The sequence below is a fragment of the Ranitomeya variabilis genome, chromosome 2 (assembly GCF_051348905.1).
Source record: "Ranitomeya variabilis isolate aRanVar5 chromosome 2, aRanVar5.hap1, whole genome shotgun sequence".
Classification (NCBI taxonomy): domain Eukaryota; kingdom Metazoa; phylum Chordata; class Amphibia; order Anura; family Dendrobatidae; genus Ranitomeya; species Ranitomeya variabilis.
The window spans coordinates 387738915-387764887 of NC_135233.1; the positions used below are offsets into that span (position 1 = coordinate 387738915).

At 44.7% G+C, this 25973-nt stretch overlaps 1 protein-coding gene across 3 annotated transcripts; it reads left to right on the forward strand.

The window, feature by feature from the left end:
• Window positions 1-2754: 2754 nt before the first annotated feature.
• On the forward strand, window positions 2755-25973 carry MEIOSIN (meiosis initiator). 3 transcript variants are annotated; one of them, XM_077292571.1, is made up of 12 exons: window positions 2755-2887; window positions 10446-10521; window positions 11593-11686; window positions 11916-12011; window positions 12227-12269; window positions 12342-12427; window positions 13061-13147; window positions 13231-13280; window positions 13384-13584; window positions 22491-22660; window positions 22730-22819; window positions 25209-25973. In XM_077292571.1, exons 1-12 carry the CDS (start codon window positions 2844-2846, stop codon window positions 25354-25356), a joined length of 1185 nt encoding a protein of 394 aa, XP_077148686.1. In that variant the 5' UTR covers window positions 2755-2843; the 3' UTR covers window positions 25357-25973. The 3 variants fall into 3 exon arrangements, with proteins under 3 accessions (XP_077148686.1, XP_077148687.1, XP_077148689.1); XM_077292572.1 differs by having other exon boundaries at window positions 2825-2950; window positions 25209-25513; XM_077292574.1 differs by lacking the exon at window positions 2755-2887 and adding an exon at window positions 8243-8377 and having other exon boundaries at window positions 25209-25517.

The window sequence follows — 25973 nt, forward strand, 5'->3', positions numbered from 1 at the left end:
GTGCATGTCGCATGTTGTCACATGGTGCAAGTCACATGATGTCACATGTTGTATGTCGTCGCATGGTGCATGTCATCGCATGGTGCATGTCGTTGCATGTCGCATGTTCTGTATGTGTGTTCTATGTATGTACTGTATATGTGTGTTTTGTTTTTGTTTTTACATTCAACACATTAGCCGGATGATAGGACTACTACTGTCCCATCATTGGCTAATGTGTCACTCACTGTCACTGTAGCAGGCAGAGCCCGATGGGACTTGTAGTCCCATCGGACGATGCCTGCACACAGAGACGCCACCACCACCGCACAGCCACACTCCAGCACCTTCGGTTTCCAGGGCCGGTTTTAGACAAAGTGGGGCCCTAGGCAAAAGTTTAAAATGAGGCCCCCAATGCTCACATACATATTGCACCATGACGCTCAAACATTTTGGTTGCATTTACATGCGTTGAGTTCAGACCGTTCGATGCGTGCGATTGACAACATTGAAGTCGTTTGGCTCTTGTTTCTCGGCCTCTTTACATCGTCTGAGGACGAATCGAATGATGGGGACAGAACACTAGTAGATCAATCTGTCCCCATATAGTATCATGCTATAAGCAGCAGGGCTGTGTGTGTGTGTGTCATATATATATATATATATATATATATATACACACTCTAGTCTGTTCAACCATTATTTTAAAATGTGCATGGAACACACACACACACACTATCACTGTATGTTTATATAGAATAATGCAAAAAAGTATATATATATATATATATATATATATATATATATATATATATATATATATATACACACACACAATTAAACACACACGCACATGACACATGCTTATACACACACACTTATACACACATACATGTACATGGCACGCACGCATACACACATACACGGCACACACTTATATACACACACATATATATGGCATGCACTTATACACAGACACATACATAGCATTCTTATACATACACACATACATAGCGTATATATATATATATATTTTACACACACATAAACACACACATGGCATGCACTTATACACACAAATATATACATGGCATGCATTTATACACATACATGGCACGCATTTATACACACATACATACACACACATATATATATACACACATACAATATATATATATATATATATATACATACACACACACACACACACACACACACACACACACACGGCAAGCAAAGACACACTTATACACACACATACACGGCACACACATGCAGCACAACAAATGCTCATTTGATACATGTGATTCACATAAGCACACACTACACATGACACACGCTATACACACCACACACACACACACACACACCTTTATGCTGGAGGGAATGAGATGTTCCACACTATCAGCTGCAGCTCCTCCTGCTCCCAGCAGACACCTTCCTGCCCTCTCCTCTGCTGGGACTGCCGACAAGAGCAGGAGTTGCTGACAGCAGGACAGGAGCCATCATCACCAGGAGCAGCACACACAGTGGGACGGTGCTCTTTACTTATCTGCTGGGTCTCTCTCCCTTCCCCTCAGAGGCTCCGTGCAGCAGGACAGGGCGCTGGCCAATGAGCACTTCTATCACGCTGATGGGGGAGGTTCAGTGGCCGCTGCTCCTGTGCTTCACTGCAGGCTCCTATTTTACTGCTACAAACATTCCCAGAGTACATGGCCTGTGGTGACATCACGGTCACATGGCAGGTCACCTGATCGTGATGTCACTACAGGTCCTTAACCAGTCTCTACTCGGAAGCTTCACTGATAATGCTATTATCAGTGAAGCTTCTGCTGTAGATGCTGGGGGCCCCCAAGGGAGTGGGGGCCCCAGGCAGCTGCCTAGTCTGCCTGGCCCTAACGCCGGCCCTGTCGGTTTCACCGCGCAGACCCCCGCCGTCGCACCGGCCACTGCCACGGCACCGGCCGCCGCCACGGGACCGGCCTACGAACCGGCTGCCGCCACGTCACCGGACCCACCAGCTGCCGCCACGGGACCGGCCGCCGCACATCTCGGCCAGCAGATCCCAGCACAGACACCAGCATAGCCCCGCCCGCCTCCAGCAAAGCCCCGCCCGCCCCCAGCACAGCGCTGCAGGCAGCCCACAGCCCAGTCACTCTTGAGTGACTGCTGACTGTGCGGCTTGGACACGCCTGTTACTGACGTCACGTCAATTTCCAGAGTCTGGAAATTGACGTAACGTCGGCGGAAATTAGCGGTGGCTGCAGCCTGGGGGTCACGTGACCCGGACTCAGCCGCCGCCATAGCGCCGCTCACAGGAGAAAACGGCAACAGAAGGTATTTATAAAATTCATTAGGGGCCTCGGGGGGATACATTGGGGGGTTAACTGAAAGTTGTGGACAACCCCTTTAAATCTAACACTAACTCTGGTCCCAAGCCTATACCTAACATTAACACTGGTCTATAGTCTAGCCCTAAACCTGACACTGGTCACAAACAAAAAGGGGAGGGGGCGACACTGTGCAAGCCCAAGGAATGCAGCATCTGAGGTAATGGCCCCTGTGCCCCCGAGGGGCATCAGTGGCTTGTTACCGGCAGGCCTGTGCTGAGTGTGAACTATGGCTGCACTTAGCTCTCTAGATTCTGGACCTCACTCCCATGTAGAACTATAACTCCCAGGCACATAGGTCAGGGCGTTGTCAAGACAACCGTCACCCTGAAGGCCAGCCGATTTCAACAGTCACTTGATAGAACATCTGCTTTCCCGCCTTATTACTGAGGATGAGGCTGCAGTTAGGTGTGTGGGCGGAGCTGTGAAGCCCCGCCCCCGGCGCTCTGATCCCATTCTCCGTCCTCTCGGAATATGGCGGAGTCGGCGGCTGTGAGGAACGGAGCTCCGCAGGGGAGGTGGGTGCCGGATGGGTGACGGGGCTGCACTCCCGACCGCCGTGCTCTCATCAGCGACAGACGGTATTATATGAGGGAGCAGCGGGTGATGGCTCAGCCCGACATAGAGAACACCGGTCACCTCATACCAGAGCTCACCTCATGTGCATGAAGGGGGTCTACACTATGTTATACCCGGGGGTCTACACTGTTATACCCGGGGGTCTACACTTAACTGGGGGTCTACACTATGTTATACCGGGGTCTACACTCAAATGGGGGTCTACACTCATAACTGGGGGTCTACACTTTGTTATACCGGGGTCTACACTATTTTATACCGGGGTCTACACTCAAATGGGGGTCTACACTTTGTTATACCGGGGTCTACACTATTTTATACCGGGGTCTACACTGTTATACGTGGGGTCTACACTCATAACTGGGAGTCTACACTATGTTATACTGGGAGTTCTACACTCATAACTGAGGGGTCTCCACTATGTTATAACCGGGGGTCTACACTATGTTATACTGGGGGTCTACACTCATAACTGGGGGGTCTACACTATGTTATACTGTGGGTTCTACACTCATAACTGGGGGGTCTACACTATGTTATACTGTGGGTTCTACACTCATAACTGGGGGGTCTACACTATGTTATTCCCGGGGGTCTACACTATGTTATACCGGGGTCCACACTATGTTATACCCGGGGGTCTACACTATGTTATACCCGGGGGGTCTACACCATGTTATACCGGGGTCTACACTCAACTGGGGGTCTGCACTCATAACTGGGGGGTCTACACTATGTTATACTGGGGGTTCTACACTCATAAGGCTACTTTCACACTAGCGTCTTACGACACACGACGAATTGCGTCGTTGCGATGTACCGACGCAAGCAGTGACAGCGCCGCGCAACGGGGGCAGCGGATGCTGTTTTTCAACGGATCCGCTGCTCCATTGTGATGTGCGGGGAGGAGGGCGCGGAGTTCCGACCGTGCATGCGCGGTCGGAAAAGACGGTCACGACGCACCAAAAAACGTTACATGCAACGTTTTTTGGTGGCGACGGACCGACGCAACACAACGCAACCGTCGCACGACGATTGCGACGTGTGGCAATGCGTAGCTAATTCAAGTCTATGGAGAAAAAACGCATCCTGCAAGCACTTTTGCAGGATGCGTCGTTTTTTCTACAAAGCGACGCATAGCGACGTGCAGTGCACGACGCTAGTGTGAAAGTAGCCTAACTGGGGGGGTCTACACTATGTTATACCCGGGGGTCTACACTATGTTATACTCGGGGGTCCACACTTAACTGGGGGTCTACACTCATAACTGGGGGGTCTACACCATTTTATACCGGGGTCTACACTATGTTATAACCGGGGGTCTACACTCATAACTGGGGGGGATCTACACTATGTTATACCGGGGTCTTCGCTATGTTATACTGGGGGTCTACACTCATTATCGGAGGTCTACACTATGTCATACTGGGGGTCTACACTCATAACTGGAGGTCTACACTATGTTATACCCGGGGGTCTACACTATGTTATACCGGGGTCTACACTCATAACTGGGGGGTCTACACTATTTTATACTGGGGTCTACACTATGTTATACTGGGGGTCTACACTCATAACTGGGAGTCTACACTGTGTTATTCTGGGGGTTCTACACTCATAACTGGGGGGTCTACACTATTATAACCGGGGGTCTACACTCATAACTGGGGGGGTCTACACTATGTTATACCGGGGTCTACACTCATAACTGGGGGGTCTACACTATTTTATACCGGGGTCTACACTGTTATACTGGGGGTCTACACTCATAACTGGGAGTCTACACTGTGTTATTCTGGGGGTTCTACACTCATAACTGGGGGGTCTACACTATGTTATAACCGGGGTCTACACTCATAACTGGGGGGTCTACACTATTTTATACTGGGGTCTACACTATGTTATACTGGGGGTCTACACTCATAACTGGGAGTCTACACTGTGTTATTCTGGGGGTTCTACACTCATAACTGGGGGGGTCTACACTATGTTATACCGGGGTCTACACTCATAACTGGGGGGTCTACACTATTTTATACCGGGGTCTACACTATGTTATACTGGGGGTCTACACTCATAACTGGGAGTCTACACTGTGTTATTCTGGGGGTTCTACACTCATAACTGGGGGGTCTACACTATGTTATAACCGGGGGTCTACACTCATAACTGGGGGGGTCTACACTATGTTATACCGGGGTCTTCGCTATGTTATACTGGGGGTCTACACTATGTTATACTGGGGGTTCTACACTCATAATCGGAGGTCTACACTATGTTATACTGGGGGTCTACACTCATAACTGGGGGTCTACACTATGTTATACTGGGTCTACACTATGTTATACTGAGGGTCTACACTATGTTATACTGGGGGGGGTCTACACTATGTTATACCCGGGCGTCTACACTATGTTATACTGGGGGTCTACACTATGTTATACTGGGGGTTCTACACTCATAATCGGGGGTCTACACTATGTTATACTGGCGGTCTACACTACACTATGTTATACCGGGGTCTACACTATGTTATACTGGGGGTCTACACTCATAACTGGGAGTCTACACTATGTTATACTGGGGGTCTACACTATGTTATACTGGGGGTTCTACATTCATAATCGGGGGTCTACACTATGTTATACTGGGGGTCTACACATAACTGGGGTCTACACTATGTTATACCTGGGCATCTACACTATGTTATACTGGGGGTTCTACACTCATAATCGGGGGTCTACACTATGTTATACTGGCGGTCTACACTACACTATGTTATACCGGGGTCTACACTATGTTATACTGGGGGTCTACACTCATAACTGGGAGTCTACACTATGTTATACTGGGGGTCTACACTATGTTATACTGGGGGTTCTACATTCATAATCGGGGGTCTACACTATGTTATACTGGGGGTCTACACATAACTGGGGTCTACACTATGTTATACCTGGGCATCTACACTATGTTATACTGGGGGTTCTACACTCATAATCGGGGGTCTACACTATGTTATACTGGCGGTCTACACTACACTATGTTATACCGGGGTCTACACTATGTTATACTGGGGGTCTACACTCATAACTGGGAGTCTACACTATGTTATACTGGGGGTCTACACTATGTTATACTGGGGGTTCTACATTCATAATCGGGGGTCTACACTATGTTATACTGGGGGTCTACACATAACTGGGGTCTACACTATGTTATACCTGGGCATCTACACTATGTTATACTGGGGGTCCACACTATGTTATAGTGGGGGTTCTACACTCATAATCGGGGGTCTACACTATGTTATACTGGGGGTCTACACTCATAACTGGGGGTCTACACTATGTTATACTGAGGGTCTATACTATGTTATACTGGGGGGGTCTAAACTATGTTATACTAGGGGGGTCTACACTATGTTGTACCGGGGTCTACACTATGTTATACCTGGGGTCTACACTATGTTATACCGGGGTCTATACTCCTACACTTGATCCTGGAGTCAAAGATTCCTTTATTAAATGTCCATATAAGTCTTCACGGCACGGGGTAACAAGGCAGTGTAAGGAGTGTGCTGGAGGAGTCGACCGCCGTTTCACGCTTCACACAGCGCTTCTACGGGTCTATGTCTGGAGGAAGTGACGCTGGAAGAAATAGGTGAGTATACAAACTCCACCCGCGTCACGGACCAATCAGACAAACAAAGGTGCATAATTGTGAAAATAAAAACAATTAAAAGACAGCACGATAGTACATATGCGATAACGGTAATGAATACAACATTGTAAAGTGGGCAACATCTATCACTACAAAGTTCTTTTTGCCTAACGGTCTTATATACATATAACTATACATAGCCTCCAAAGTAGAAAAAAGGAACCACTATCGACACTAAAACTGACAAAAAATTATTATTAAGGTCATATTTGTCAGTTTTAGTGTCGGTAGTGGTTCCTTTTTTGTACTTTGGAGGCTATAGAAGTTTATTGGATTATGCAAGTATTGTTGATATTTTATCTTCCTCTGTGCCTATAAATTCATGTTTTGCATATAAGGCATGATAAGCCTATTTTTGGGGGATTTGCATTTTATGCACGTAGTATTATTAGGCAGAAGGAATGTGGATGTGTTATATCATGCAAGTATGTGTTGATTTGTTTCTCCTTGTTGCCCATGGGCTTTCACATTCTATGTGAGGCATAGTGGACCTACCTTTAGATGGTACACTTTATATGTATATAAGACCGTTAGGCAAAAAGAACTTTGTAGTGATAGATGTTGCCCGCTTTACAATATTGTATTCATTACCGTTATCGCATATGTACTATCGTGCTGTCTTTTAGGGTGGTTTCACACTTGCGTTTTTGGACGCTGCGTTTTAGCGCTAAAAAATGCATGCGTTTTTTCCTATACTTAACATTAAAAACGCATGCGTTTTTTCGCATGCGTTTTGACGCGTTTTCGGCAACGCATGCGTTTTTGGACGCGTGCGTTCATTTGCAGAAATGCAACCTGTAGTAATTTCTAGCGGCGTTTTTTGCGGCAAAAAAATGCATTGCTGTCTATAAACGCATGCGTTTTTAAGTACATGCGTTTGTTTGCGTTAAAAACACATGCGTTTTTAAAGAAAAAAAACAGAAAACACACTGAAAAGTCACCCACCACCATCAAGGTGATAAAGGGATCCTAACCCTACCCCTAACCTCTCCCCTAACCGTTTAATGAACATTTTCTGACAGTCATAGTGCCACGTATTTCAGTGCCACGTCTTTCAGTGCCACGTATTTAAGTGCCATGTACTATAAATACTATAACTACGTGGTTATACGTGGCACTGAAATATCGTGGCACGTAAATACGTGGCACTAAAATGCGTGGCACTGAAATACGTGGCACTGAAATATTGTGGCATTTACGTGAAATGCGTGGCACTTAAATACGTGGCACTTAAATACGTGGCACTTACGTATATACGTATATAAACGTATTTCAGTGCCACGTATTTCAGGTTAGGGGTAGGGTCAGGGTTTTTTGTTTTTTTCTTGTTTTCTTGTGTTTTTCTATAAAAACGCATGCGTCTAAAAAACGCATGCGTTTTACCGCTTCTACATGCGTTTTTTCACACATGCGTTTTTAAAAAAACGCATGCAGATAAAAACGCAAGTGTGAAACCAGCCTTAATTGTTTTTATTTTCACAATTATGCACCTTTGTTTGTCTGATTGGTCCGTGACGCGGGTGGAGTTTGTATACTCACCTATTTCTTCCAGCGTCACTTCCTCCAGACATAGACCCGTAGAAGCGCTGTGTGAAGGGTGAAACGGCCGTCGTCCTCCTGCACACTCCTTACACTGCCTTGTTCCCCCGTGCCGTGAAGAAGATTTATAAAGGAATTTAATAAAGAAATCTTTGACTCCAGGACCGGTGAGTGCTCAGGCGTGTTTTTCTATATCCACTAATGTTTGATCCTATGTTTATCTACGCTGAAGCACTTCCTGTCATGCATCGGATTAACCTTTGATTTAAAGGGCCACTGTCACCCCCCTCCAGCCGTTATAAACTAAAAGAGCCACCTTGTGCAGCAGTAATGCTGCATTCTAACAAGGTGGCTCTTTTAGTTTTAGGTTCAAGTATACCCAAAATAAAGAGTTTTGATACTTAGCCACAATACCGGTCTCTAGCCAGGGAGGCGGGTCCTCACTCCCCAGCTTGAACCGCTACTCTGCCGTCACTCCAATCTTCAGGGGCTTTCGTCGCCGCCCCCTCAGCGCTGTTTACGCTTCAAAACCGGCGCCTGCGCTGTGTACTACTTTGGCCATTCTATTTTCTTCAGGCAGGTCTGGTATGATGTTCTGTGACGTCTTTATCTGATATATATAGATTTCCTTCGCACTGGCTGATATTGATGTTTGGGCACTGCCTTACAGCCCTACACTACTTCATCTATCTCAATAAATGATGGGTATACTTAATGGCCTACACTTCTATACTGGGGTCTACATTCCTATACTGAGGTCTACACCATGTTTTACCGGGGTCTACACTTCTATACTGGGGTCTACACTATCGGGGATCTACACTATGTTATACCAGGGATCTACACTCCCATACTGAGGTCTACACTCCCATACTGGGGTCTACACTCCCATACTGGGGTCTACACTCCCATACTGGGGTCTACACTCCCATACTGGGGTCTACACTCCCATACTGGGGTCTACACTCTAATACTTGGGGTCTACACTCTAATACTTGGGGTCTACACTCTAATACTTGGGGTCTACACTCTAATACTTGGGGTCCACACTCTAATACTTGGGGTCTACACTCTTATACTGGGGGTCGACACTATATTATACCGAGGGTCTACATTTCTATACTGGTGTCTTCACTCTCTTATATCGGGGGTCTACACTCCTATACCGGAGGTCTGCATGCTTTTAGCCAGGGTCTACACTCCATTACTGGGGGTCTACACTCATATCAGGGGTCTACACGCCTATACTCGGAGTCTACATTCCTACACTGTGGTCTACACTCTTATACTTGGGGTCTACCCTCCTGTACTGGTGGTCTACCCTCCAATACCGGGAGTCTAAAGTTCAAAAATTCTTGGGGTCTACACTCCTTTACTGAGATCTACCCTCCTGTACTGGTGGTCTACCCTCCAATACCGGGAGTCTACGCTCCAATACTTGGGGTCTACACTCCTATACTGGCTGTCCACATGCTATTATGCCGGGGTCTTGACTCTTATACCGGGGGTCTACACTCCAATATCAGGGGTCTACATTCCAATACATGGGGTCTACTCTCCAATACTGGCGTCTACACCCTATTATATCAGGGGTCTACACTTTGTAATACTGGGGGTCTACTCCTTTATACCTGGAGTCTACGCTCTGTTATATCAGAGGTATACACTCTTATGTGGGGGTCTTCGCTTTGTGATCCCGGAGGTTTACATTTTTATTCTGGGGGTCTATGCTTTGTGATAACGCGGGTCTGCACCCTAATACCAGGGGTCTATGTATTCTTTGTTATAATTGGAGTCTGCTCTCTTATATCGGGGGTCTACAGTGGAAACCCCCTGATTCCTCATGAGATTGTGTCAGGGGTCTCCTCGCTGCGATTTATTCTGCTATTTATTTGACAGTTTTGAACTATAAAATTAAACAAAATGGTGACATGTGAATAAGCCCCAGCGCTGGGTTACATATTGAAATGCGACCACATACACAGGCGCAGCCCGTATGGACACGGCTTGAGCTCTGATCGTTCCTCCTCCTGTCATTTTCTACTCACATTCGTGAAGTTTCACTCTATAATCTACAGTAGTTGTGTCCACTTTTGTCATAAACTCGTAGTCTGGACCCTCATCCCCCCTAGACCCAGGCTTAGAACCACAGGTCCACAATACCACACCAGGCGTCCGTCCACTTGCCTACTCATCGTCTCATACACAGGAGTAATTAGTGTGTTTCCCTTTAAGGGCCAGACAATCATTGGACATGGAGGAGCTGGTGATGACCCTTCCTGGCAGTCAGTGGAAAGAGCACGGATTCCAGGTCTGACTATAGGACACAGTGCGAGTTTGTGCCACAACATAATCATCCCGAGTTACATCTGCATTCACAGTTCTGCATGTCTTATTCTCCGGTCACATCTGGAGCTGTAAGGTTTTCTGCCGGTGTAACGGTGTAGATTTAGGAGACAGGAGATGTGTGGGGGTGTGTGTATTATAGAGGGTCACACAATGGGACATGCTGCGTCTCCATGTTACAGTTTAGATGAAGTGCTCGGCTCCTTCTGATTTTGTTGTTGGCGGCCTCCATATCCAGAAGACGCCTGAAGAAAGAGCCAGAACATTTCATCAAAACTGTAAAGTGCAGACATGGGTGTTAGAAGCTTGTGGAGATGACCATACAATGTGCATAGTCTAGGTGATATAAAGCGCTGTGCAAAAGTGTTAGGCAGGTGCCGAAAAAATGCTGCAGAGTAAAGCTTCATACATAGAAATGATCATTTATCAATTAATAAAATGCAAAAGTAATGAAGAAAAGAGAAATGTAAATCCCATCAGTATCTGGTGACCACTCGTCACCTCCGTCATAAGTTTCTGGTGACCACCCGTCACCTCCATTATCAGTATCTAATCATCCAGGTGCTAATGGTGGAGGCGATGAGCAGTTACCAGATGCTGATGATGAAGGTGATGGGCGGTCACCAAATACCGATGATGGAGGTGATGGGCAGTGACCGGATACTGATGATGGAGGCGACAGGCGGGCAGCAGATACTGATGATGGAGGTGACGAGCAGTCACCAGATACTGATGATGGAGGTGACGGGCGGTCACCAGATACTGATGGGATTTACATTTCTCTTCTATTCGTTCATTTTATCATTTGATAGAAATAAACTATTTACTCTTCTATTTTGGAAGCTTCTTACTTTGCAGCATTTGTTCCACCACTGCCTAAAACTTTTGCACAGGACAGCATATATTATGTATGGTGATGTACACAGTGTATGATATATGTATATATGTTCCTGGTGATGTATATAGTCTGGATGATCTGTGTATATAGGTAATATGATGTATTTATGATGTATATGTCTTGTATTGTAACTCTCAGAGGATGATTCCCCGCGTCATCTCCTACATCCAGTTACTGCAACGCAGAGTTCAAGAGACTCAGAGCAAACTCGACCCCCATAGCGGCTGTGAGGGTAAGTAGAGACAGGGGCATATATGTACAGGAGATGGGGGTAAGTGTATACGGGGGTAGTGGACTCCCATCATCTCGCCATCACTCAGATAATCAAGCTTTAGAGTGCTTGGTCCAGCATTCACGTGCTCTGGCCGGAGTGGTGCAGGTCAGTGAGGTTGGCATTGGGTGTGCAGACACTAGTGGGGGCAGTGAATGTACTTAGTGCTCAGATACCGCTTTTCTTACAGGTTTACTGCCACTTTGGACCCCGAGACGTTTCAAAGATGTCACTATTAAGCATAGAAAAGCTCGCCGGAGGGTCAGAAGAAGATGGCAGTCAAGGGGTAAGATAAGAGTCTGCGCTGTTCTTTCTATCTTTCTCCCATGGTAGCACTTAGAGGGGTACAGTTGATTATATACTAGACTGACTCCACTCCGATCACTCCTCGCCATTATCTGCACTCATACATTGTGACGGATGGAAGCTGGGGGCGCGGAATGATCAGAAGATTGGCGCGGTCTCTGTAGGGAGTAGTAACATCAGCATTTTTTTTTTAAGGTTCTGATGTAAAACCAAAACTAAATTCCAAGCACATCTCTCGGTAAGAACGTGATAGATCGCCCTGTGCGCGTGGCACAAACCTTCCGCTTGTGACTGGTGTGTTTCATTCCAGGCAGATACTGGTCCCTTACGTCTCCTCCTCGTCCTCGGATAACGGTGATGGCGGTCCGTGGCTCCTGTCCCCGGGCTCTCCTCTCAGTGAGTGATTCTGGTCAAGTCATTGATGGAAATCTATAACAGGTGCCAGTTTGTGACGCCTTCAGAGGTGCTGATTGTGTGTAGAAAACTAGCACGAAAATCTCACCGCTGCTGCTTGTCTCCCCTGCTGATCTGCTAGCCCTCTCACCTTGGATAGCATGTGACTGCTGCAGCCAGTCAGTGGCTGCTGATTGGCTATACCGGTCCCCTGATATCTTCTGTCAGAGTTGGAAGACAAGAAACTTCCAGGGTGGCGAGCTTCAGTATGAAGAGGAACATCAGGGGTCCGGTGGGTGACCACATCCTTCTTTAATATTAAGACCACCATTGGGATAATTGTTTTAAACAAAAAAAATGTGGTTGGCGGCTCTTTTTAATACTTGATTCATACACTGCAGACAAATATCTGTGCGAAAATTGACACGTGGCAACGATTTTAAAATCTGCAGTACGTCCGTGCAAGTTTTAACCATCAACTTGACACTTTGCAATACATAGGGTGAAATCTATGATAATATCTGCATGTGACATGGAAAAGGTATAGGTACTGGACGGGTGGTGGCCGGAGCAGTCACTACGGAGGGAGCGCACTGACCGGACGTCTGCACTGACATTTTTGTCCTCATTTTTCAGGTCCCTGCGTCCCACAGTCGTCGTCAACTGCAGCTCTTGAGCTCAGCCCTTGGCTCCTGTCCTCTCCTGCTGATTATCTCCCACAGTGTAGGTGCAGGTATATTGGGCCATATAACTGGTTGAGGACTGTAGGGAGAGATTAATGCTCATGTTGGGATTTTTCTTTTCAGTTTTGTTTGAGGAGGTAGACATAATGTCTTGGCCCTCCGAGGTTGTTCAGGTAACGATTTGGTGACTTTGTACTTCGTAAGTAAACTCTGGGGGCTCCCTCAAATGTGATTTCTGGGCACCCACCCCTCCCGGCTTCATGTTTTTGTGTTTAGGACCCTGCAGAGGCCTCGGCCTTCTCCGTGGATCACAGCTATCTGTCCTGTGATAAGAGCCACACCTGGCCCCTGCTGCCAACAAAGAAAAGTGACACTTTGGCCATATGCCCAGTATCTACCCCTCAGGGCCCCACAGGATCGGGATTAAGAAGATGCATTCAAGTGCACAGCCCCAAAAGTAAAGCCAGGAGGTTGAAGGTGAGATGCGGGCACAGGTGGGAGTGAGAGCTTTGGTCACTGGTAGCATTAATCTTACAACAAAAAAGAGAAAAAGACCCCTAAAATATGAATTTGAATAATATCATTTAAAACACTCTTAAGTCTAAAAATTGTAGAGATTTGTCTGTGCAAACACAGCAAAACTTAAGGTAGGATAAAAGGGACTATAAATCCTTACTAATCACTTACCATATCCGATGAGGTTGGCACCCTACATAATCATTTCACCCCCTCCACAAACGGAGGGGACCTGGCCAGACAATAAATCCATGGACACCTTTAGATGTGGCCCCTGCAGTTTTCGCAGATTTGTCTCCCTTCAGGAACATTCACCAGTGCTTTGACCAATAGGATCTACAATATGAGGTGTTTTGCCGTCTGTAAGACCAGTGGTGTTGTATATCCGTGCTCCTCCACGTATGCTATGAATTACGTGTGCGCATTAGTGAACATCTGGGCGATATTAGGCATTAAATGATTACTATCTTTGTAATTACCATATGACATTTAGGGCTTGTATATATGGCGTCATTACATTTTGTGTATATTATTGCACTATTTGACATGCTGTAGTGACCAATATACTATATGACGTGTTATATATGGCCATTGTCTATAATATGTTCAGTTTCCCTGGGTGTAACATTTTAATCTACATATTTTTGTTGAAGACACCATCTCGGGTGCATTAGCGTGGCGACCTGACCGTGGAATGCACGGTGCGTTACACATTACTTTGATTATATCCGATATTATTTTCTGCGCACGGCCGGAGTGACCATGGACCGCGCCATGCCTTCCACGCCTCCGAGTAGACCAGATGTGACCTGAGATACATCCTTAAGATGGCAGTGCCCGTCGCCGGACGCTGCACACGTCAGTCCTGTGGCCACTGCATTGTCAGTATGTCATGAGTCCCCGAGTGAACCCTGAGGATATCGGGGGGGAAACACATCGGGACATGGAACGTGGATTCTTACACTTCATGGCATGAGGTTTTTACATAAGTATGGTATTTACAATATATTCTTGCCAGTTTTTTTTACCGATACTGTTTCTCATGTACATAGTGTTCAAAATAATAGCGGTGTGTTGAAAAACATGAGTTAATGACAGTCTTTCTCCTAGTTTTTATTTCAAGCATTGGGAACATTGCACGCTGTTTTCTAATTCACAACATGAAGAGAAATGTAGATAACGTTTAACTACTTTATAGAAAATAACAGATAATGAACATTGGGCCGTTCTAATAAACAGCAGCGTTTGCTTTTGTCTTTACACACTCACAATATGTATTTTTTGTGGATTTATCTTTCCTGTGAATCACTGACCTAATATTTAGTTATTCCCCACAGTTTTTTAGATCGGCTTCACATCTACAATACAGACCAAAAATTTGGACACACATTTTCATTTAAAGATTTTTCTGTATTTTCATGACTATAAAAATTGTACATACACACTGAAGGTATCAAAACTATGAATTAACACGTGGAATATATACTTAACAAAAAAGTGTGAAACAACTGAAAATGTCTTATATTCTAGGTTCTTCAAAGTAGCCACTTTTGCTTTGATGACTGCTTTGCACACTCTTGGCATTCTCTTGATGAGCTTCAAGAGGTAGTCACCGGGAATGGTTTTCCAACAATCTTGAAGGAGTTCCCAGAGATGCTTAGCACTTGTTGGCCCTTTTGCCTTCAATTAAATAGCGTGGTACGTTTATCCAATAGGAAGTCAGATATATGTTAGCAATTGGATAAGATAAAACTTAACCTTTATTAAGTCTAATAAAAAATACAAAAGCAAAAAACTCCAAAACAAGAGGAGGAGGGAGGTGGGGGGGGGGGGGGGGGGAAAGGGGAGAACCCCAGTGTATGATGTGCCCTAGTACCAACACAGATTGGGAAGACAATTTGCAAACAACGAAAAACAAAACATAAATACACACTATTTAAAAGCCGACAGTATGAGATGGTCACCGTCTTTGTGACCTGACATCAAAGACAAAAGGACTGGAGGCTGTAGAGCTATTCTTACAAAATAACGCACACAATGTGCAATAGAAAATAACCTTGGTGGAGAATAGAATACTATTTTATATTATGTATCAAAAGACACCACTTACTCATTGAAAAGGTATAGTAGATAGCCCCACCATATGCTGCAAACCAAGCTCATATATGCCTCTCGCAGCATGTGAAACCCAGTACTTTATTAAACCAATGGTTCCACTGTCTGGTTTATGTTGTCTAATCTACCAATCAGCTGGGTCAAATGGTACCTGTACCTCATTATTTAGCCTATAAGTCCTGTAAAAATACATTATGCCAAATAGTTTGTTACTGTTATGCAAACATACTTGGTGACTGTCGGTACATCTAGCAGCATGTCCACAAAGCTTCAAATCTATATTATATTATTAAGCGCAACTATTTATCCATATACTCATAGGATCATGCTTCCTCATGTATTACATATGAGCGTCCCATATGGATTTTTTTGTTGCGATTATTGTAGCGATGTCACACAAATCTAATATGCGTAAATCAGCATGTTACACAGACCCACAGATGTGGGTAGATCTCACCACATGTTGGAGAAGCCCCAGCCGGTATGCCATCTCTCTAGCGCTAGTGGGGTGAGATAAGGATGAAGCTTTTTCTGTGGACAGCGTCTCCCGACGCGTTTCAACCTTGCGGAATCATCAGGGGAGGTTCGTGGTCTATGTCTGCCCCTTTTGCCTTCACTCTGCGGTCCAGCTCACCCCAAACCATCTCGATTGGGTTCAGGTCTGGTGACTGTGGAGGCCAGGTCATCTGGCGTAGCACCCCATCACTCTCTTTCTTGGTCAAATAGCCCTTACACAGCCTGAGGTGTGTTTGGGGTCATTGTCCTGTTGAAAAATAAATGATGGTCCAACTAAATGCAAACCGGATGGAATAGCATGCCGCTGCAAGATGCTGTGGTAGCCATGCTGGTTCAGTATGCCTTCAATTTTGAATAAATCCCCAACAGTGTCACCAGCAAAGCACCCCCACACCATCACACCTCCTCCATGCTTCACGGTGGGAACCAGGCACGTAGAGTCCATCCGTTCACCTTTTCTGCGTCGCACAAAGACATGGTGGTTGGAACCAAAGATCTCAAATTTGGGCTCATCAGACCAAAGCACAGATATCCACTGGTCTAATGTCCATTCCTTGTGTTCTTTAGCCCAAACAAGTCTCTTCTGCTTGTTGCCTGTCCTTAGCAGTGGTTTCCTAGCAGCTATTTTACCATGAAGGCCTGCTGCACAAAGTCTCCTCTTAACAGTTGTTATAGAGATGTGTCTGCTGCTACTCTTTGTGGCATTGACCTGGTCTCTAATCTGAGCTGCTGTTAACCTGCGATTTCTGAGGCTGGTGACTCGGATAAACTTATCCTCAGAAGCAGAGGCGATTCTTGGTCTTCCTTTCCTGGGGCGGTCCTCATGTGCCAGTTTCTTTTTAGCGCTTGATGGTTTTTGCCACTGCACTTGGGAAAACTTTGAAAGTGTCCTCAATTTTTCGGACTGACTGACCTTCATTTCTTAACGTAATGATGGCCACTTGTTTTTCTTTACTTAGCTGCTTTTTTCCTGCCATAATACAAATTCTAACGGTCTATTCAGTAGGAATATAAGCTGTGTATCCACCAGACTACTGCTCAACACAACTGATGGTCCCAACCCCATTTATAAGGCAAGAAATCCCACTTATTAAACCTGACAGGGCACACCTGTGAAGTGAAAACCATTCCCGGTGACTACCTCTTTAAGCTCATCAAGAGAATGCCAAGAGTGTGCAAAGCAGTCATCAAAGCAAAAGGTGGCTACTTTGGAGAACCTAGAATATAAGACATATTTTCAGTTGTTTCACACTTTTTTGGTAAGTATATAATTCCACATGTGTTAATTCATAGTTTTGATGCCTTCAGTGTGAATGTACAATTTTCATAGTCATGAAAATACTGAAAAATCTTTAAATGAGAAGGTGTGTCCAAACTTTTGGTCTGTACTGTATGTTGCACGGAGTCACCATCTTCTGCTGCTGTCACCTGTTATTCCAGCGCAGGATGCTCGGACGACATCCCACAATCTTTTGGAATTTGTTGACTGCCTTAGAAATGGCATTTTAAGGCTATGTGCACACGTTGCGGATTTCGATGCGGATCCGCAGCGTTCTTGGACGCGCGGGATTGCATCAAATCTGCAGTGTAGTGCACAAGCAATGTTGGTCAATATGAAATTGAAGTTTGGTGTGCATATGCTGCCGGAAAAAAAAAGCTGTGATTCCGCGCTTCAATTCTTTTTGCGGACCTGCAGCGTTTCTGCACCCATTGACTTCCATTGTGTCAGGACAATCCGCAACAAAACCGCAGGTTTAAAAAATATCTGCGTTTGTGCCTGCAAGAAACGCTGCAGATCGGGAGGGGGAAGAGTGTGTGTGCAGAGAAGATGTGCGGGGCTGTGTGCAGGTGTGTGTGTGCTTGGCTGTGTGTGTGTGGAGAAGATGTGCGGGGCTGTGTGCAGGTGTTTGTGTGTGTGTGGCTGTGTGTGTGCGGAGAAGATGTGCGGTGCTGTGTGTGTGTGCGGATGTTAGTGTGTATCTGTGTGTGCGAGACTGTGTGTAGGCAGGCATCGTCCAATGGGACTACTAGTCCCATCCGGCTATGCCTGCTACAGTGACAGGTAGCCGGATGATGGGACGGTAGTAGTCCCATCATCCGGCTACTGTGTTCAAGTGTAAAAAAACAAAAGACACATAGACATACTCTACATACAACATACAGTACATACTCACCAATCACCTAGTCCCCGAAGCCCTCGATCACCTGTTAAAAAATGTAAGTATAATATATCAGCAGTATACTCCCTGATCCGATGTAATCCATTTAATAACGAGTATCCCACGACGATCTTCCATGCGGAGCTGTAACATCAGCAGATGCGACCGCTCTCTAGGGGCTCTGAGATACAATGACGGAAGGTATCCTTCCGCACTATATCCCTCCGCCGCTGTGAGTACAGTATAGTTCATACTGTCACTTGCGGCACCGCTGCATGGGAAAATTCTCACACAGCAGTGCCGTAAAGTGAGAGGCCATTGAACCCTCAGTGATAACACTGCAGGAGCCATTGTCTCCTGTCAGTGTGTCACTGAAGGTCTGTAGAGTTGTCACATCTCCTGATGTCACTGTTCTATAGGGGAGATCGTCCTGGGACACTCGTTATTATATTGACTGCATTGGACCAGGGAGTATACTGTTGGTTTATTATGTTTTATTTTTTACAGGTGACCGATGGCTTCGGGGAATTAGGCGTGGTTGTAAGTATGATAAAATTAAGAATATTAAAATACTTTTTTCTGGCTGTGTTTTTATTTAACTCTTTCACTACTATAGGATTAGTAATGGATGGGTACCTTATTGACTCCTCTCCATTACTAACCGGGCTTAATGTCACCTACACGGCAGTGGGAAGAGAAAAGCTAAGTGCCGGAAGTGGCGCATCTTACCCTTTTCTGGCACATCTTCCCATTTCTGGGGCAGCTGGTATTTGTAGCTGGGGGGTGGGCAATATCCATGGCCCCTTCCTAGGCTATGAATATCAACCTGCAGCTTTCTGCGGAGCCTTTTCTGGCTATTAAATATAGAGGGACCCTATGTCATTTTTCTGGGGGGTGGTCCTCTATTTTAATAGCCAGTAAAGGCTAAATACACAGCTGCGGGCTGATATTCATAGCCTCGGAAGCTTTATGGGTATTAACCCCTTCCCAGGCTAGAAACATTGGCCCCCAGCTGGCGGCTTTTCCTCTCTGGCACAGAAAATTGCGTGGGAGCCCACAGCATTTTTTTCGCTTTTTTGAAAAAATTAAAGATATTGCGTGCAGATTTTGTGTGTGTCTTTAACTATTTATGTACCATTTTATTAGGTTCATTACTAAATATCGGCCTTGGTATTATCTATCATCTATCTATCATCTTTCTATTATCTATCATCTATTATCAATCAATCATCTATCTATTATATATCATCTATCTATTATCAATCTATCATTTATTATCTATCATCTATCTGTCTATATCTGTGTGTGTCTGTCTGTGTGTAAACATTATTCTTCAATGGAGTATGTAAAATAACAGGTTGGACAAAGAAATGACATCACAATTCTTTTTTTTGTTAAATAATAGATCTTTAGGGTGTGTGCACACGTTGCGGATTTAGTGCAGATTTTGTGCGGATTTCACATGCGTTTTTACACCTGCGGATTCCTATAAAGGAATAGGTGGAAAACGCTGCAGAATCCGCACAAAGAATTGACATGCTGCGGAAAATAAACCTCTGTGTTTCCGCGCTGAATTTTCCACAGCATGTGCCCTGCGGATTTGGTTTTCCATAGGTTTACATGGTACTGTACACCGCATGGAAAACTGCTGCGGATCCGCAGCCAAATCTGCAACGTGTGCACATATCCTTAGGTTACAAAAACACAGACAAATCCGCACAAAAAAACGCATCAAAAATGCGCTGTTTTTTACCTGCGTTTTCTGCCAAGAGATGCAGATTCTGTGCAGAAAATTTTGCAGACAAATTTGTAATGTGTGCACATACCCTTAATGTCGCCCCACAAGTGTCTATCGGATTAAGGTCCGGGCATTGGGCCGGCCACTTCATAACCTCAATTTTGTTGGACTGAATCCAAGATTTTGCTCGTTTATTGCTGTATTTAGTGTCGTTGTTTTGGTGAAACCCCCATTACAAGGGCATATCCTCATCAGTGCAAGACAACATGACCTCTTCAGGTATTATAATATCTGCAGACTGGTCCATGATCCCTGGTATGTGGTAAATAGGTCCAGCACCATAGTAAGAGAAACCTGCCCACATCATGATGCTTCCACCAGGCTTCACTGTGTGCAGGGTGTATTGTGGCTGAATGCAGAGTTTGGGGGTCGTCTGATGAACTGTCTGCAACAGTTGGACCCGAAAAGAACAATTTTACTTTCATCAGTCACAAAATGTTTCTCCATTTCTCTTTAGGCCAGTTGATGTGTTTTTTTGGCACATTGTATCCGTATCAGCACATGTCTCTTCATTAACAGTGGGACCCTGCTGGGAATTCTTACTAAGATCAGTTTCACACAGACGTCTTCTACCTGTCACAGTCTTCACAGGTAACATGAGGCGTCTGTGGTCATCCTGGAGCCGATCACTGGCGGAGCTTTTGCCATTCTGGCCATTCTTCCATCATTAGAATGGTCGTCTTCCTTTTTCCTCCACGTCTCTCCAGTTTGGCTTTCCATTATAAACCATTGGAGATCATTGTAGCTGAACAGCCGATCATTGTCTGCACTGTTTTATAAGTTTTACCCTCTAGAATCAACTTTTTAATCACCGTACGCTGTTCTTCTGAACAATGTCTCGCACGACCCATATTTCTCAGGCTTTCAAGGAGAAATGCATGTACAACGTCCCGGCTTCACCCTTATATAAGGGCCACCGGATTCACCCCTGTGTCTTCACAGAATGATTGACCGCACTGATTGATCTCCACACGGATATTACTGTGAACACACCGACTTTCAATTACTTATTCTAATACACGGACTCAGAAACCTGCAGGTCATGAATGTGGAGTCTGGGGGTTTTCTTAGAATCTGCTGCACATCTGGTGAATTGTGTGACTTGTGGTGATAGAATTTATACCAAAACCAGCGATTAATCTGGTCAGTCCTATTGGACGGCTAGTATTTTGATCACTACTGTATATATCCCCTATATTTTATCAACCTAGTGATCCAATAATACTATGTGCTGACCAATATAATGTAAATCCGTCCGTATCACTTAATGCTAACCAATAGCAGTGAATCTGAAAAAGCACAAATAAACTTTTTTTCTCCAATAAAATCATTTTTTATTAAATAATTTTAAAATGTAAATATTTTTACAATAATAAATCAACAACCATATACCTCAAATGTGAGGGACTGCTCAGCTACTGATCTATTTAAACACAGAATATAATTGATAGCCAAATTAATGACACCATCAAAAGCAGAATAATAGGATGTGCATAGCCACTTTACATGAACGCGGTATCAAAGCCACACTAAATGTAAATAAAAAAGGGTATACAACAACCTAAGCCAGCTTCAATGGATCTCCTTTATCGCAACATTAAATACTTTGGACTTACATATTCACTGCCTACAATCTAGGGCACCCTGTCCTATGTTGCTAAAACAGGAACAATCAAACGCTATACTTACAACGTGTGAGACGAGTGCACCAGTCCCTCTAACCCGATGCACGTTTCGTCAAGAACTTCCTCAGGGGGCGTCAATATATCCCCTGAATTGAGACCATTTTTCTGTTTATCTCAATGGTTTGAGGGGTTCTGTCTCATATTTGACAGGCTGTTTTTTTTCAGTATTCTGTGGGGGGTTTGGTTCTGGTGTGTAAATGTATGTACATATTGGATATACATCCAGGATTTATTTTTCACTACCTGTGTTGCACTTTAATGATAGATTAGGTGTGTATTAGGGTCTCTAGGGAGATCCGACATTGAGCGGGGGAGCCATATTGCAAATATTGAGGTGCCAACCTCCGCGTATAAGTAGGGATATGGTTAGGGATTTATAAGTCCCCTTTATTCTCCCTTGATTTTTTTCTGTATTTGTACAGACACACCTCTATATTTTTTATAGTTTTTTTTAAGAGTTTTAATGATATTATTAAAAGTTATATTTTAGGGATCTTTTTGGTTGTTTGGTTTCTTATTGGGACCCAGCTCTATATAAAATTATGTTTTTTGTTCCAAAGTAGCATTAATCTTACTATTGGTCTTGCCTTTCAGGGGCACTGCTCCAAACCCTGCAACGTAGTGAAAACGGCGAGCTCCTGTCATAAGCCAGGAAAAACAATCGCACAGAAACCTCGCACGCTTACCCATCTGCAGCAGATGAGAAAGAAGTGTGTGAATGGATTCATCATGTTCTGCAGATTAAACAGACGTCCATACCTGAGGTACGGGAGAAGTCTGCAGTTGCAGCATGGCCAGTGACAGGAGAGCTCACCTTCTCCTTGTCTTTTTAGTGCTCACCCAGGCAAAGCATCGACAGCTGCAACTAGAGAGCTGGCAGAGCTATGGAGACTGATGTCTGCCAGCGAGAGGCACCCATATTGGTGAGACACCATGTCTTTAGGAGTAAAACAATAGTTAGATTGTAAAAAAAAAAAAAAAAGACACAGCCAGAATAAAATCCTTTAATTGAAATAATGACGCAGACATCTTTATTTGAAATAAAATAGCAAAGTTATACTCACCTTTACGTCTAATCCACTGAAGCCCATGTCACCTGTAAAAGACAAAAAATAATAAACAACCATATCCCTCACCTGTCTGACGAGAAGATAATCCATATCTGTCTCACGAGGATCCGGATGAATTAGGTAGCTGTCAAATCTGTGGTGTGACCGCTATCCACACCAGCCGGCTCACACTGAGACAGGAGCGTAATCTCACACCTGCAGTTTGTAGCGCTGAGCTCCCATGAGAAAGTTCATCGAAGTTGATAGCTGATGAACACCGGTGCCATAAGTGAGGATTACGCTCCTGTCTCAGTGTGAGCCGGCTGGCGTGGATAGCGGTCACATGACTTTCCCAAATCATCTGGATCTGTTAATTTAATCTTAATTTAAATGTTTAAAAATAATTGGTGTGGGACCCCTCTATTCTTGATAACCAGCCATGATAAAGCTTACAGTTGAGGATTGCAGACCACAGCTGTTGGTTATCCCTGCGCTGGTTATCAAAAATAGAAGAGACCCCCGCTTCCTGGCTCCTCCTCCTTACTAATCTTGGCTCCTCATCAATCATCATGACTCCTTTTCCTTACTAATCCTGGCTCTTCATCAATAATCATGACACCTCCTCTTTACTAATCCTGACTCCTCCTCATCCGTGATCATGGCTCCTCCTTACTAATCCTGGCTCCTCCTCATCAAAAATCATGGCTCCTTCCCCTTACTAATCCTGGCTCCTCATCAATAATCATGACTCCTCCTTAGTAATCCTGGCTCCTCCTCATCAATAATCATGACACCTTTTCCTTACTAATCCTGACTCCTCATCAGTAATCATGACTCCTCCTCACTATTCCAGGCTCCTCCTCATGAATAATCATGACTCCTCCTCCTTACTAATCCTGACTCCTCATCAGTAATCGTGACTCCTCCTTACTAATCCTGGCTCCTCCTCATCAATAATCATGGCTCCTTACTAATCCTCACTCCTCCTCATCAATAATCATGACTCCTCCTTAGTAATCCTGGCTCCTCCTCATCAATAATCATGACTCCTCCTCCTTACTAACCCTGGCTCCTTATCAATAATCATGACACCTCCTTACTAATCCTGGCTCCTCATCAATAATCATGACTCCTCCTCCTTACTAACCCTGGCTCCTCATCAATAATCATGACTCCTCCTTACTAATCCTGGCTCCTCATCAATAATCATGACTCCTCATCAATAATCATGACACCTCCTTACTAATCCTGGCTCCTCATCAATAATCATGACTCCTCCTCCTCCTTACTAATCCTGGCTCCTCATCAATAATCATGACACCTTACTAATCCTGGCTCCTCCTCATCAATAATCATGACACCTCCTCACAAATCCTGGCTCCTCATCAATAATCATGACACCTCCTCCTTACTAGCCCTGGCTCCTCATCAATAATCATGACACCTCCTCCTTACTAATCCTGGCTCCTCCTCATCAATAATCATGACTCCTCCTCCTTACTAATGCTGGCTCCTCATCAATAATCATGACACCTCCTTACTAACCCTGGCTCCTCATCAATAATCATGACACCTCCTCCTTACTAATCCTGGCTCCTCCTCATCAATAACCATGACTCCTCCTCCTTACTAATCCTGGCTCCTCATCAATAATCATGACACCTCCTCCTTACTAATCCTGGCTCCTTTTCATCAATAATCACGACACCTCCTTACTAATCCTGGCTCCTCCTCATCATCAATAATCATGACACCTCCTCATCAATAATCATGACACCTCCTCACAAATCCTGGCTCCTCATCAATAATCATGACTCCTCCTTACTAATCCTGGCTCCTCCTCATCAATAATCATGACACCTCCTCCTTACTAATCCTGGCTCCTCCTCTTCAATAATAATCATGACACCTCCTCCTTACTAATCCTGACTCCTCCTCATCAATAATCATGACACCTCCTCCTTACTAATCCTGGCTCCTCCTCTTCAATAATAATCATGACACCTCCTCCTTACTAATCCTGACTCCTCCTCATCAATAATCATGACACCTCCTCCTTACTAATCCTGGCTCCTCTTCAATAATAATCATGACACCTCCTCCTTACTAATCCTGGCTCCTCCTCTTCAATAATAATCATGACACCTCCTTACTAATCCTGGCTCCTTCTCATCAATAATCATGACTCCTCCTCCTTACTAATCCTGGCTCCTCATCAATAATCATGACTCCTCCTCCTTAACCCTGCCCCCTTCTTTTTCAGCATTAAGGCTCTACAGTTCAGTCTGCTCCATGATCGTCTGGTGAAGAGCGGCTCCCCGAGGCTGCCATATGAGAACGTCTCTCCACTCAAACCAGTGTCCGTTCTGCTGGCCGAGAAAGCTCCATTGCTGAAAGTAATGGAACCGTAACCGGGCCCCCAGTTATGAGGATTGGAGGACCCCATTGTTATTGCCCCATTGTACCCCATATTTGCTGTTAATGTTGTTAAAGTTGTGTACAGATATCTTTATCTATAATACAAGATTATATATAATGGTCTGTAATAATAAAATTGCTACCAAGTGGCGGGACCCACTGAGGAAATATGTCACTGCTGACCACACCCACTCCCAGACATAACTCCGCCTACTCTTATATTCAGATGTAACCACACCCACTCCTACATTCACTGACCACTCCCATGTTCACTGCTGACCACACCTATGTACACATTTGACCGTGCCCACTCTTACAATCTGTTAGCCACACCCTCATTAGCTGACCACGCTGTTTTTGTCCTCAGTTGACCACGCCCACTATTACATGTAAACCACATGAATTATTCTAATAACTAAACCACGCCCACTTTAATACTACAGACCACACCCACTTTTAACTTATAATACAAAATATACATAACTGTATTCCTGATGAAATAGATGAACTGCAGATATTGAATATTGAGAGACATATCTTACATGTCACGAGGATATACAACTCCTGGCAAAAGAATCACCGGCCTTGGAGGATGTTCATTCAGTTGTTT